The 13,409-nt window shown below is 31.5% G+C and overlaps 1 protein-coding gene across 1 annotated transcript; it reads left to right on the top strand.

Moving 5' to 3' along the window:
• The first annotated feature begins 4,176 nt into the window (after positions 1–4,176).
• On the top strand, positions 4,177–10,063 carry LOC120083875 (pescadillo homolog). The gene is made up of 13 exons (XM_039039779.1): positions 4,177–4,420; positions 4,547–4,632; positions 5,027–5,275; positions 5,391–5,516; positions 5,639–5,723; positions 5,811–5,921; positions 6,843–6,936; positions 7,041–7,309; positions 7,606–7,713; positions 7,821–7,942; positions 8,918–9,137; positions 9,251–9,475; positions 9,801–10,063. Exons 1-13 carry the CDS (start codon positions 4,379–4,381, stop codon positions 9,882–9,884), a joined length of 1,821 nt encoding a protein of 606 aa, XP_038895707.1. The 5' UTR covers positions 4,177–4,378; the 3' UTR covers positions 9,885–10,063.
• Positions 10,064–13,409: the final 3,346 nt, after the last annotated feature.

The raw sequence follows: 13,409 nt of genomic DNA on the forward strand, positions 1-13,409 counted from the left end.
CCAACGCCCACTAGCATATGTTGGAATATAGACGACGTCGGTGACCAAAGTAAACCGTGGTTGGTGTTCTCGATTTGCAGCGCCTCAAACAGTTTCAAACTTAAAAAAGAAAAGGAGGCGACAACCATGAGGAGATTACAATCAACGCTCCAAACGGAAGGATCAGTCAAGCCGCAACCTTCTGAAATTCCTCTTGAAAAATGCGGATTCCGGCAAACACACAATACACCTGTGCGACGAGGAAGAAGAAGAAAAGGATAGAAAAATTCCTGATCAAACATCTCAATTCGCTGGAAGTAAAGATAGCATCAAACCTTCAATTAATGGAAGGCATTGGAAGAATTGAAGAGTTCATGCTATGTTGATTTCTATTCTTAGAGGAGTATTATCTAATGCCAACCAATTTTCACATTCAAATTAAATATTCTCAAGTAAAAATTTTGAGCTAAATTATTATATTTTGATCAACACAATGCATCAAAAGAAGTCAAAATTATACTTCTGATTTCAAATTATCTTTTTCGAAGGGGAAGGTAGAAGCTTTGCCCCTTGCTTTATAGAGATTGTTATGAACTGAACTGACTAAATTACTCGATTCACCCATCGTATATACGTGTACAAATCTCGAAAATGGACATTTGTCATTTGTTGAAGGAGAAATTTATGTGAATCACAATTACCACATCATCACAACAAAAGCCTAAGTCCTTTGTGGAAATTATAATTGGGATTAGATCGAGTAATTAAAGTCATTAAGGTCCATCCCGATTCAAGCCCATGGTGAATATTTGGGCCACTAAAAGATTGGGCTCATGCCCAACATTTGCCCAAGCCCAATATTTGGCCCAAAGCAACCGAGTCCATGCAAGACCCATGGAAAACCTCTATAAATAGAGGTCTTACCTCTTCATTTTGAGAGAGGTTGGAAGAACTGAAAACTAGAACTCTCTGAAAATCTAAATTTCTAAATATTGAAACTCTAAAGATCTGAAGAATATAACTCCTTTGAAGACAAGCTCTCAAATGTTGAAAAAAGAAGCTCTGAAGCTCTCAAGATCTAAAGCCCATATGACTAAATTTCTAAAGAATTGAAGAATCAATCCACAAGATCCCTCCAAGAAGATTATCAAGCCCAAAGACCGATTATCAACAAGCCCAAAGCTAGATCAAGCCCAAAGACCGACAAGTTTAAAGATTAAAGTTTACTTTTCGAGAAAAAACATCAAAGGATTATGTATTACAGAATGTATTCACTATACTGAAATTAATACAAATACAAAGTTTGAATCGAATTAAATTTCTTTGTAAATCTCGTGCAAACAAATATTTTTCAAAAACTCATTTTTATTTAAACACTTTCGATAAAAATTGATTAAAATACACTTAAAAAATTATCTTGGGTGATTGTCAATAACTTATTTTTTAAATTAAATAACATAAATGTATCATCTAAAATAAACACATAAATATGGGGGAGGAGTGCTTCTAAAAAGTAGGTACAATTTATTTTGATTTTTTTAGCAGCCATATAGCTAAAAAACAAGTGGTGATTTATCGAAGGTATAATAGGTAGGGATGAAAAGTTCCCTAACTTCTCTCCCAAAACAGGTGATAGCAAAGCAATATTACCAAATAGTAAATATTATAAAAAATATATATTTTTCGTAGGATATTATTTTGAGCTGACCACAAATAGTAAAATTAAAGGTTTATTGGACAAATGGAAACAAGTTTTTTTAATTGTTAAAATAGCAAAATCAAATAAATAATAAAAAAATAAAAGTGCGAATTGTCAAAAGTACCCTCACTTGAATTAAAAATCCAACGTTCAAGAATTCAATTTGGGGGGTTTATAAAGAATTCAAAAAACACTAAAATACCCTATAAATAAACCAATTAAATCAAATCAAAACCTATATGATATGATTGATACACAACCCAAGGAGTGTATTCAAAATGCCAAACAATCATCCCCAAAACAAAATTAGGGGTTCCGATTTTTCTAACTAAGCCAAAAGCAACACACATCGGAAGCGTGAAGACAAAAACAGAAGTCTGTTCGGCCGATCAACCACAAACCCTCACTTTTCAAGCCGCCTACAACAAGAAATCTCTGCAAACCCTCACAATAATCCCGTCCATTTCGGTAAACCTTCTCATATATGCTCTTCTTTGACACTCGTTTATCTGTCTAAGGGACATCAAAACTCATAATTTTGTAAGTGGAAGCACGATTCCAATCAATCTATATTGTGGAAGAAGCCCATGAGAGAAAGACAGAGAGAGATAGAGACAAAGTTGTGAGAGAAGAATAAAACAGAAGAAGAAAAACCCACCCTTGGATGTGACGGTAGCGACCGTGAATGATGATCGGCAAAGAGTAGCGAGGTGGCCAGACCGACGGCAAAAAACGAGGGCATCTGAGGGGGAGCGGTGGCGAGGTGACCTTGCGAAACGTCTACGTGAGAGTGAGAGATATGGAGAGGGGGTCTGATGACGGCTGCACAGTTCTTCCCTCTTTTTGTTTTTGTTTTTGTTTTTTTTTACTTTTATATATAAAACTCAAACCCTAAGATGAATTTAATATATATATATATATATATATANTATATATATATAAGAAACTGTTTATATTTATATATTCTCCTAAATAATTTAATTTTGACTTCAACCCAAAAATCAAAATTAAATGGATACATTGCTAAAATAATTTAAGATAAATAATTCACAATTACCTGGAACTCAGTATCTCACATACACTATATTGACAAAGTCGTGTGAAATATAGTTTTTTGAATGGAATATGGTTACACTGTATTTGAAACATATGTTAGACCTCATCAAAATAATAATAAAAAAAAACTAACTTTCAATGATTAATGTGCTCAGAAGATAGGGGAGAAGAGTTGTTTTTGCATTATTATTCAAATATAACGTATTTGTAGGAATAAAAAATCAGTAGAGAGTAACAAAATAAAGATAAATTAGTATGTTAAAATCAAATTTAAATTGAGGGAGAAAAAAGCAAGAAGAGTTTGGTTTGTTTCTACTAACCCACTATTGAAATACACTATATTTATAGAAATACGATATGGTGTCAACAATTACACATAAATCATTCTGGGGGATTTCCAAAAAACTGGCATCAACCACATAAAATATTCCAGTACAATGTCAAATGAGATACAGAGAGATTGGAAGGCGAAAAAAGCATGCCTTGAATATAATCAACAATTTGTTGGAACGATGAATCTGATGGAATATAAGCCTCAGTAATACAATAATCATGTTAGTGTGAACTTTCATCCCATCTACCATTGAAAAAGAATCCTTACTCGTTGTAGAGCCATTTGAAACAGTGACTACTTACTTGTGATCGACTTTTTTTGAGATGCTGATAAAACAAAGTGTATATAAAAAATTCTAAAATGATGTAAGAATATAATAAATTGATAAGTGATCAAGTGATAAAAAAAACTAAAAATGAAAAAATTTGAATGAAATATACAGTTTGTTGGATAATATTAGGTATAAAATAATGAATGAAATCTTAATCAGAATCAAATATTTTAATATGAATTTAAAAGAATAAAAAAATTAATAAGTAATGTAAAATTCGAAGATCTAATAGAAATTAAAATCAAAATGGAGATGTACAAAATTAGAGACTAATTCATTTCGAATAAATTCAAAAAATAGTTATATCAAATCAATTCTGATATTAAACTACAAATTCAAAATTCAAATTGGCCAAAAAATGCGCCATCATTTTTTCTTGGATCCGTTTGGTTGCAATCTCATAATTGATACACGCGATAGCAGTTATACTTTATTTCTTTTCAGAGTGGATACATGATTCCCATTTATACTATATTTCTATTCAGAATTGTTACACACTATAACAATTGCAATATATTGGAAAATATTATTATCTGACCATAATAGGGGCAAATTCGATATTATAAAAGTGGACGTCACGTGGACGATAGTCAAAATTCTTATTATTCCGATTTTTGACATAAATCCAAAGGACTTCTCAAAATTTGCCATTTTCTCCAATTTCTCCATTATTTTTAGCTATACGTCATAATTTCCAAAAAAAAAAAAAAAATTGTAAGGCCCACTCTACCTCTCCCATAAGCCCATTTAGGTCTCCATTAGGGCAGCCAGCCCGGCCCTAAATTTCTAGTCCTACGCTTTTCTCTCCTCTTCCACTCTCATATTCTCTCTTTTCCCCTTCTCCGCCGCTGCCGTCTCCACGCCCTCACAACTACTTCTCTTTCTTCTCCTTTTTATACGCAGCTCCGCCATCTCTCGACTCCTGTAATTGAATTCTGCTGGGATAAACTATCGTTCTTCGATTTAACCACATAAAAAAATGGTGAATAAAGTCACCAGGAAGAAGCATTACAGGCCTCCGGTAAGTTCGTTTATGTTTCCATGTGTTTTCGGTACTCATAATCGCTACTATTCAGGATTATCGAGCTGTTCGACGACCAGATTATTTTGCTTAGTTTTTTTTCCCCTACTTTCCGCCGTTTATCAGGGGAAGAAGAAGGAGGGCAACGCAGCAAGATATGTGACCAGGTCGCAGGCTGTGAAGCAGCTGCAAATTGGTTTGCCACTTTTCAGGTAATGGGGCGTGCTTCAAAACGCATGATTAGTATTGATTTTAGCTTCTTAATGTTGCATGATCGGTTGTGCTTAAGTTGGAGTTTTATCTGAATTCGTAGTAATACCGAGGATAAATTGGATAGTTTTGTTTAAGTTATTTTCTACTTACATACACGTTAAAACTGGGTTAAAAATTCATCCAGAATCATAGATGCTTTGAAAGTAAATGGTCTTTGTTTTTTTAAGATTGAACATGTTTCTTTGATTTTAAGTACCTGATATGAACAAGTGTTTGAAGATTCTTATAATATTATATTGAAACTGGTTGGACTAGGATGAATTTGACTTACGTTTATCTTGATTGAGAATAATCATTATTGAAACAAGGATTTGGTTTTTATTATCATGACAGGAAGCTATGCATTTTCAAGGGAATATTTCCTCGAGAGCCAAAAAAGAAATTTAAAGGAAATCATCACACTTACTACCATTTGAAGGACGTTGCTTTTCTTCATCATGAACCACTTTTGGAGAAATGTAGAGAGATTAGGGCGTATGAAAAGAAGATCAAAAAAGCTGATGCAAAGAAGAATAAGGAGCGTGCAAACTTTCTAAAAGAAAACAAGCTTACATATGGATTAGGCAGAATAATAAAGGAGAGGTTTGCACAGTTCTTTATTTCTTTTTTTTCCTCCTACCGTGAGAATTAAATATTTTGTTTTCATTGCCCATAATGAACTCCTTCCATTTGTTGCATACTACATTTGGCCTTCTAGATACCCAAAATTCATTGATGCACTTAGAGATTTGGATGATTGCCTCTCAATGGTGCACCTTTTTGCGGCATTACCCGCACAAGAGAGGTTAAAGGTTGAGGCAAAGCGCATTCATAATTGTCGGAGGTTGGTGTTTACTGGCCACAATTGATTTTTATGAATTACAGTTCTGTGTTGTTACCGTTGTCAACTTGTCTTGTATCATTGGCATGGTAACAAATGAATATTCCTTTTATATCTTTTGCTAGGTTGGCTCATGAATGGCAAGCATTTATTTCTCGAACTCATAAACTACGAAAAGTCTTTATATCTGTGAAAGGCATTTACTATCAGGTATATCATGATTTATATTATGATATCGATTTTAATGTGAAGAATTTTACAATCCAAAGCATTTTCTTACCGTTGTTGTTTGTCTAGGCTGAGGTAGAAGGTCAAAAGATTACATGGCTTGCCCCTCATGCACTGCATCAGATATTGACTGATGATGTTGACTTAACTGTTATTCTTAACTTCATGGAATTTTATGAGGTAACACTTTGGTCAGTTGTCTTTTCAGTTATTCTATTTTACATTTTTGGTTCGTCTTATTACCTGTCTTTCCCGTGAACGTTGTTGTAGTTTTTAGTATCATTCTTTTGGATTGGAGTCATTTCTTGTTATTGAGGGCAACTTTTGTGGGCTCATTAGTTGTATGCTCGTGTACTCCTTTTGTGAGCTTAGCTTTTTCGATCATGAGTTTATGTAATAACTTCTGTAATCTAAAAGTATATTCAGAATATTCACAGAAAATGTTCTCTCTTTATGGAACTAAACTTGCAGAGAGGGAATAAAAGGAGAGAACAGAGGAGTATGATATATATCAAAATTAGCTATAATGATCAGTTAGCTTTGTAGGTGAGTGGTTTCTTTCAAGGTGAGGCAAGTTTGCTAGTTGTAATATTCAAATGTTGAAAACAGAAAGGGTTAGGGGACTTGGGATGTAACAAGAAGATCTTGGGAATAGTTTTGGCCTTTTGGGGAGAGAATGAAGAACCTTGATGCTTGGTAAATACTTGTTTTCTCCTCTTTTTACTTTGGTATCTAACAGAGCGCGTGAAAAGGGCCTGAGCAAACAAAAAAGCGCATTTTACAAGTAGTTCCCAAGCATGAATGATTGAGAAAGATAATATCCTTGACTGCATAATACATTCCATCCAGCATCTAACAATTCTAACCTTGAAGACTCTTGTTCCACTCAAGCCAAATACTCTCAGGTGTACATGATAGATAAAAAAAAAATCTAGATGCACCAAATGGTTATTGTATAAGCAACCGTTTTGCTATTGGATTAGAAATCAACAACTGCAGTGTTCTATTTGTTTTGCACTCTTAATTATTCAGTTCTAATAAGGAAAAGGGGCAAAAAGTGCAATGCTTTACTTGATGCTTTGTAATTATTTATGGGTGCAGAATCTTCTTGTCTTTGTGAACTATCGCGTATATCACTCAATTAATTTGGAGTATCCACCGATTCTGGACCCTCATTTGGAGGCTTTGGCAGCAGGTGATTTTGATGTTTAGTCGAAAAGACTTGTCATTTTAAATTTCTTTAATTTTAGTCACCTTATTTGATCCTCATTCATGGTTATTATTTTGGTGAATATGCAGATCTTTATGGTTTGTTAAGATACTTTGATGCCAACACGAGAGCTTCCCTATTAAATTCCCAGACTTCTAGTTCATCTGAATTTGGACAATTAGATGCTGAAGACTCTGAGCTTAGACTTGCGCAGCTTCAACACCAGCTTCCCTTAAATGAGCCAACTGCATTGATGCATCTTGTTGAAGATGCAGCTGGTATGGATGAGGATGAGGATGATGATACTAGAGAATGCAAGAACCTTTTTAAGAACATGAAGTTCTTCTTGAGCCGTGAGGTAAGAATATGTTCCATTTTATAATACTGACTGAAAATAGTGATGCTATCTTGAGATAGAATTGTGTAAGAAGACTATGCAGTAAATTGAAAATCCAACATAAGAAAAATTCCAAAATGTTAGAGAGTTTTTTGGAGTGGAAGGAAGATATCACATCTGTAAGCGTGTGATATTGAAAACTGTCATCATTTTATTAGTTGTTTTACGTCTCTGCTACCATGATATTAGATACTCTTTCTGAAATCTGGATCAGATGATTTACTATCTGTCAATGTTATCCCAACTCCCATGTTTAGGTTCATAGAGAATCACTGCTTTTCATTATTCCTGCTTTTGGTGGCATGGTTTCGTGGGAAGGAGATGGAGCACCATTTAAGGAATCTGATAAGACCATTACCCATCAGGTTTGACAATAAATATGACACATTGGTGTGGCTGATATATGATATGATTATAATATTCAACCTCCTGCAGCATCTTTTTATCTTTTCCTGATCGTTTTTAAATGCAGATTGTTGACCGGTCAACACAGACTCACAAGTTTCTCTCTAGAGACTATGTTCAGCCACAATGGGTTTTTGATTGTGTGAATACTCGGATGATCTTACCGACTGAGGATTATTTGGTGGGAAGGTACTTCCATTTTTCAAAATCTACAATGGGATTTACTTTTAAATATATATTTCTTAAACGTGTTTTGTTATTAATGAGGATAAATAACAAATAAGGTGACTAAAATTAGAGAAATTCAAAATGAATGAGGATACACCATTTTTAACCTTTTTTTTATTGGACACGTATCAGACACTTGTTAGTATAACAAATCTGTTAGACATGCATAGAACACTTGTTGGGTAGACTAAAAAGACATATATGATAATAATAATAAATTTTGAATGTGAAATACATAAATCTAGGTTTCTTAAACATATGAATGCATCAACTCATTTACTTTTGAATTTTCTTTTGGTATAAAAATGATATATATATTTTTTAAAATGTATATTCTAATAATTGTATGCTTGCCGTGTTGTATCCTTGATTTTAAAAAATGATGTGTCGTGTCCTTGATGTTAAAAAATGACGTGTCGTTGTGTCTGTATCGTGTCGTATCCGTGTCTCGTATCCGTATCTATGCTTCTTAGGTATTTAGATGCTTTTTAATATAAAGTGATTCTATGAATCAGAAGTTTATCCATGTTTCTGAAACAATTTTCTTTATAAAATAACTTTGAAACAATTTTCAAGGAAAACATGATTTTGTTGTTTTCAGGTTGTATTTGATTTTTCCTAAAGTAAAATTATTTATTTGGATCATTAACTTCGGATCTTTCTAAATTAAATAAAATGTATTGGATTTAGAACTTCCAAAAAATTCAGAATTCAATGTTTTTGCAAGTGGTAGTAGTAGTTTTGAAATAAAAGATTAGTTTTTCGATGTGCCTGAGGGAATGAAATTAAATGATTATTTTGAAAGCCCACTCTTTGATTTTCTTTTCTACTCCTCTGTGTTAGCACATACTTCATAACATAATATTATATGTTTTGTTTTTAGGCCTTATTATTTATTCTTTCGAATTAATATATCAATTTGCTAAACACCCACAGGGATCCTCCTCCACACTTGTCACCTTTTGTTGACAATGATGCAGAAGGATATGTTCCTGATTACGCCGTGACCCTTAACAAGTTGAAGGCAGCTGCCAAAAATGAAGTCTTGCCATTGCTGGGAGTAGGGAAAGAAGATTTGGATGATCCTCAGAAATTATTGGAAGAAGGTGTCATTGATCGAGCTAAGGCTATCGAAGCTGCTGAGAAGAAACAAAAGGTATACTTTTGCTAAATGTTACCGACTGAATGGTGGTGACACTGACATCTGGGTCCAACAGATGCAACGCTTGTCTACACACTTATTGTGGTATCATATTTTTCCCAATGCAGATGATGGCTCTTGAGAAACAATATCATGATGAGTTAAAATTGGAGCTTCAAGGAGTAAAGTATTCTTCAGCTATTTCAAATGTCGATAAGCAGTTGCCTGAACAGGAGAGTGAGGGTGGTGAGGATACCAACCTCCCTGATTATCAACAAATAGCCGAAGATACAGATAACCTGTCAAAGGTTATGATGTCACGGAAGAAGAAAAATCTTTATGAAGCTATGCAGGTATGGTAGTGCTTGAATTTTTTGTAGCATCCTAATCATAAACATACACAATAGTGCTTTTGCTTCTGTTTTTTATTTTTGTTTTCGTTTTCCTACTACAAGTCTGATATTTGGTATATGTATGATAGAACGAATAAACACTGTGTTAATTTATTCTAATACATATTACTCTCTATGTCATCTAAAGAATAATATATTTGGAAGGCACATATTATACCCAATCCATCTTTTTTTTTAAGGAAAAAGATACTCTCACTTCTCTTTTCGAAACATGATTTCGAGTTCTCTACTGTTGTGGCTGAGAAATTTCTCTTGTTATTATCAGATTGGTAAAAGAACGAAGAAGGGTAAAATTGATCTTCTCATTGAAAGGAAGAAAAAGCATAAAGAATCTCACAAAGCGCAGTAAGTCAAGAGCTACCACAATTTTGTCCTATATTTGTAGTATTATATATTTTGGATGGATGGCTAGTTCAAAGCATTTGAGCCTTGTGTTGTTTATGTCTCACTTGATGAAGGTTATTCTCAATGTTATGTTTCTCTTTTTCATAGAATTATTACCATCAATTACTTTCTACTTTTAGAACTCTTGAATCTCTTTGCTCAGTCTTATATCATCATCATTCTCTTTGATACAGTTTGGAATTATCAGTCTTCCGAGCCAATGTCCCGATATCATTTTTAGTTCCGTTGGGAAATTGTGTTTCGTTTTTGGTTTTTCTCAATTTCCTTTTTTTTTAAATAATTGAAGTTTTTAAATCTTGGCTGTGATTTTGAAGTATTTGTAAAAAGGAGGTATGGGGAGGGAAGTGGTGTTGGCTCAGGGTCTCAATTAAACAGAAATTTGAGAACAAATATTTGGCAGCAAATCTATAAATTAAATTCCAATTTGAATAAATTTTCAAAATGTGTTTGATAATATATTTATGATTAAAAATCACTTTTAGTTTCTAAACCTTTTTAGAAGTAACAATTTGGTTTTTAAACTTTTGTTTGTAATAATTTAGTTTCTATATTTCTAATTTTGTAACAATTTAGTCTTTGAATTTTATTATGTAACAATTTAGTTTCTATATTTTAAAATTTGTAACAATTTAGTTTTTATTGTAAAAATTAAGGTTAAGATTTAATGAGCTTTTATGTATAAATAAATTGTTAAACTAATTAGAGATTCAATATTTTTATAAAATATAAAGTCTACATCATAAAATATTAACAATTGACATCAAATTCAAAATTTTTTACTTGAGGGATTAAATTATTATAAATTTGAAAGTGCAAAGATTAAATTTGTACATACTAAAATTTATGGATCAAATCATTGCAAAATTGAAAGTATAAGGATTTAAAATGTTATAGAGTAAAGTTTAGGGAAAAAAATGATATTTATTATATATTTATAAACCATAAAATTTATTATAGTTACTAAAAATAAAGTTGAATATAAACTATCATTGATTAATTTACGAACATGTTTTATGTTAAAATTTTTGTATAATAATTATTTTATAATATTATTATTTAATATATATTTTAATTTTATAAAAATAATTAAGTTTACAATGTGAACTATATTATATTCATTATCATATATTTTTTAATCTTTTTAATATAATTTTGTATTTAAAAATTTTGAATTCGAAATCAAGGCACACAACCTGAAAACAATGGTTTTTGAAAACAGAATCTATACTGGCTACCAAAAGTTTATACACATAAAATTTACTACCAAATAGGGTCTGAAACAAACAGGTGATAAACTTTGGAATGCAATAAAACAAAAAATCAACCAACAGTTTCCATACTCTTTTTTGCAGTTACGTATTCAAAATATCCCTATTTCAACACTAAATGTGGGGGTGTTTTTGAAAGTGCCAGCCAAAAATGCTTAGTAACATAAATGTCTTTATGAAAAAGGTCCTGAAAATGTTAAAAATTTTATGAAGGTTAAACTTTCAAGCCTTTAAGTAAAGTATCAATCTTTCCTAAAAATAAAATGAATAAAAAATGTGAAATGTAATTCTGGTTCTTGATGTTTGTAGTTGATGTATATTTGATCAGCTAAAAAAAGATGAGTCTTTTTCCAAAAATCAATATCTATCTACACTGTAAAACAGGTTAAGGAAAATTCTTATGTTTCCTTTGGTCCATTCTTAGTTTCAAAAAATAAATTATTTATTAAAAAATAAATATTAATCAGATATTTAAATCTAAATTTTCTATATACCAATTTTTGGTCTGTTACATGTATTTCGTATTTTTTTATCATATTTTTTGTGCTTTATTTATTTTCGCACGGACAAACATGCACAAACTACAAGGACATGTGCTCTTAACCCCTTAATAAATCCGTCCCTATGTATAATATACGAAGAATTGCACAAATCACTCTTAAAGTATGAGGTTTGTTACAATTATACTCCTAAATTCATTTATTTGATCGATCACCTCCCTTATATTTTGTAAGTGTTGTAACCCCTTAGGTTAAATTTGAGTGACTCATACATACGAGAAGGAAAAAATTGTCATAAGAAAAAATCTTTTGTTCTACTATTCTTTCTCTATTTCAGTGTTCTTATTCTCTTTTGCTTTAGTAAGGAGATGAAATCAGTAGATATCTGAGTTGAAAACGATGACGTAGAACTTGATTAGAGACTATCAGGAGACGATCCGATGTTGTAAAGTATAAGTTCTAATGGTGATATAAGAGATGCCCATTAACAAAGAATCCATTCCAAAGGAAATCTGTGTACACACGATGACAACATATTTTAATTTGAAATTTAGTTAACCCAAAAGAAAAACAAATATACAGAAAAAATCCTTTGAAAATCCTTTGACAAAGTTTCCTTATAGCCAATATTAAATATAAATGAATTTAATTAGTGGATTCATCATATACAAACACATCAATTGCAATATTAAATACGTGGTATATATAAACAAAATATCTTGTCATATCGAGTATATGATGTACAATAGTATCAAATGCAATATTGATTTAACAATTTAAATGTTACATGTAGATTTATCAAATAATTCAGGAGAAAAATCAAATAAAATAATAGTATTTGAATTCTATATATATATATATATATATCAAGCTCAAACTCTAAAATTAGATTCATAATAAACAATTAACGATTAATTCAAAATAAACATAGTATCATTAACAAATAATGCATACTTTAGATTAATTATAATTAAAAATTAATTCAAATTAAACATAGTATTATTAACAAATAATACATACTGATCATAACATGTAAAATAAAAACTAACATGTTGGCCATACTAAGTCATATATAAGCTATATGTCATCAACATGGTGATTTAATAATGTGAAATAAAAGATTTTTTTCTTCCTAAATATTATAGCGTTTTCAAATTTAATACAAAGGTAAGTGAAATTTTGCAGCCTTATTGTGTGGAAATGTAAAAATTATATTTTCCTCTGATAATTATATTATATTTTGACTTTTGACACTGTAATATTTGAATAATGAAAATATATGTTGAGACAAGTATTAAAATTAAATTGATAAGATAAATTATTGGGCATAAATATTATTATATTTAAATCATATATCTAACATAGGGGTTCGATCTTTGGGATAAAGTCTGCACCTTCTTTTTTCGGCACTAAAAAGTGGAAGAAAAAGAAGGGAGGTCGGGAAAAAGTAACCCCACTGAAAGAGAAAGTGTCTCAAGTATTTGACAGAAAAGAAGAAGGCCAAATAAGGTAAATGATTTACTTATATTGAAAACTCTTTATCAGTATGTTAGTCATGCCTTCAAGGCAAAATGGTTAAGAGACATTTTATTGGAAAAGGTCACCGAACCAAAAACCCTTAGAACTTGTATATTCGGACCTCTATGGCCCTATGAATGTCAAAGCAAGAGGAGGATTTGAATATTTCATCACTTTCACAGA

This window comes from Benincasa hispida, chromosome 8 (assembly GCF_009727055.1).
Source record: "Benincasa hispida cultivar B227 chromosome 8, ASM972705v1, whole genome shotgun sequence".
Lineage (NCBI taxonomy): Eukaryota > Viridiplantae > Streptophyta > Magnoliopsida > Cucurbitales > Cucurbitaceae > Benincasa > Benincasa hispida.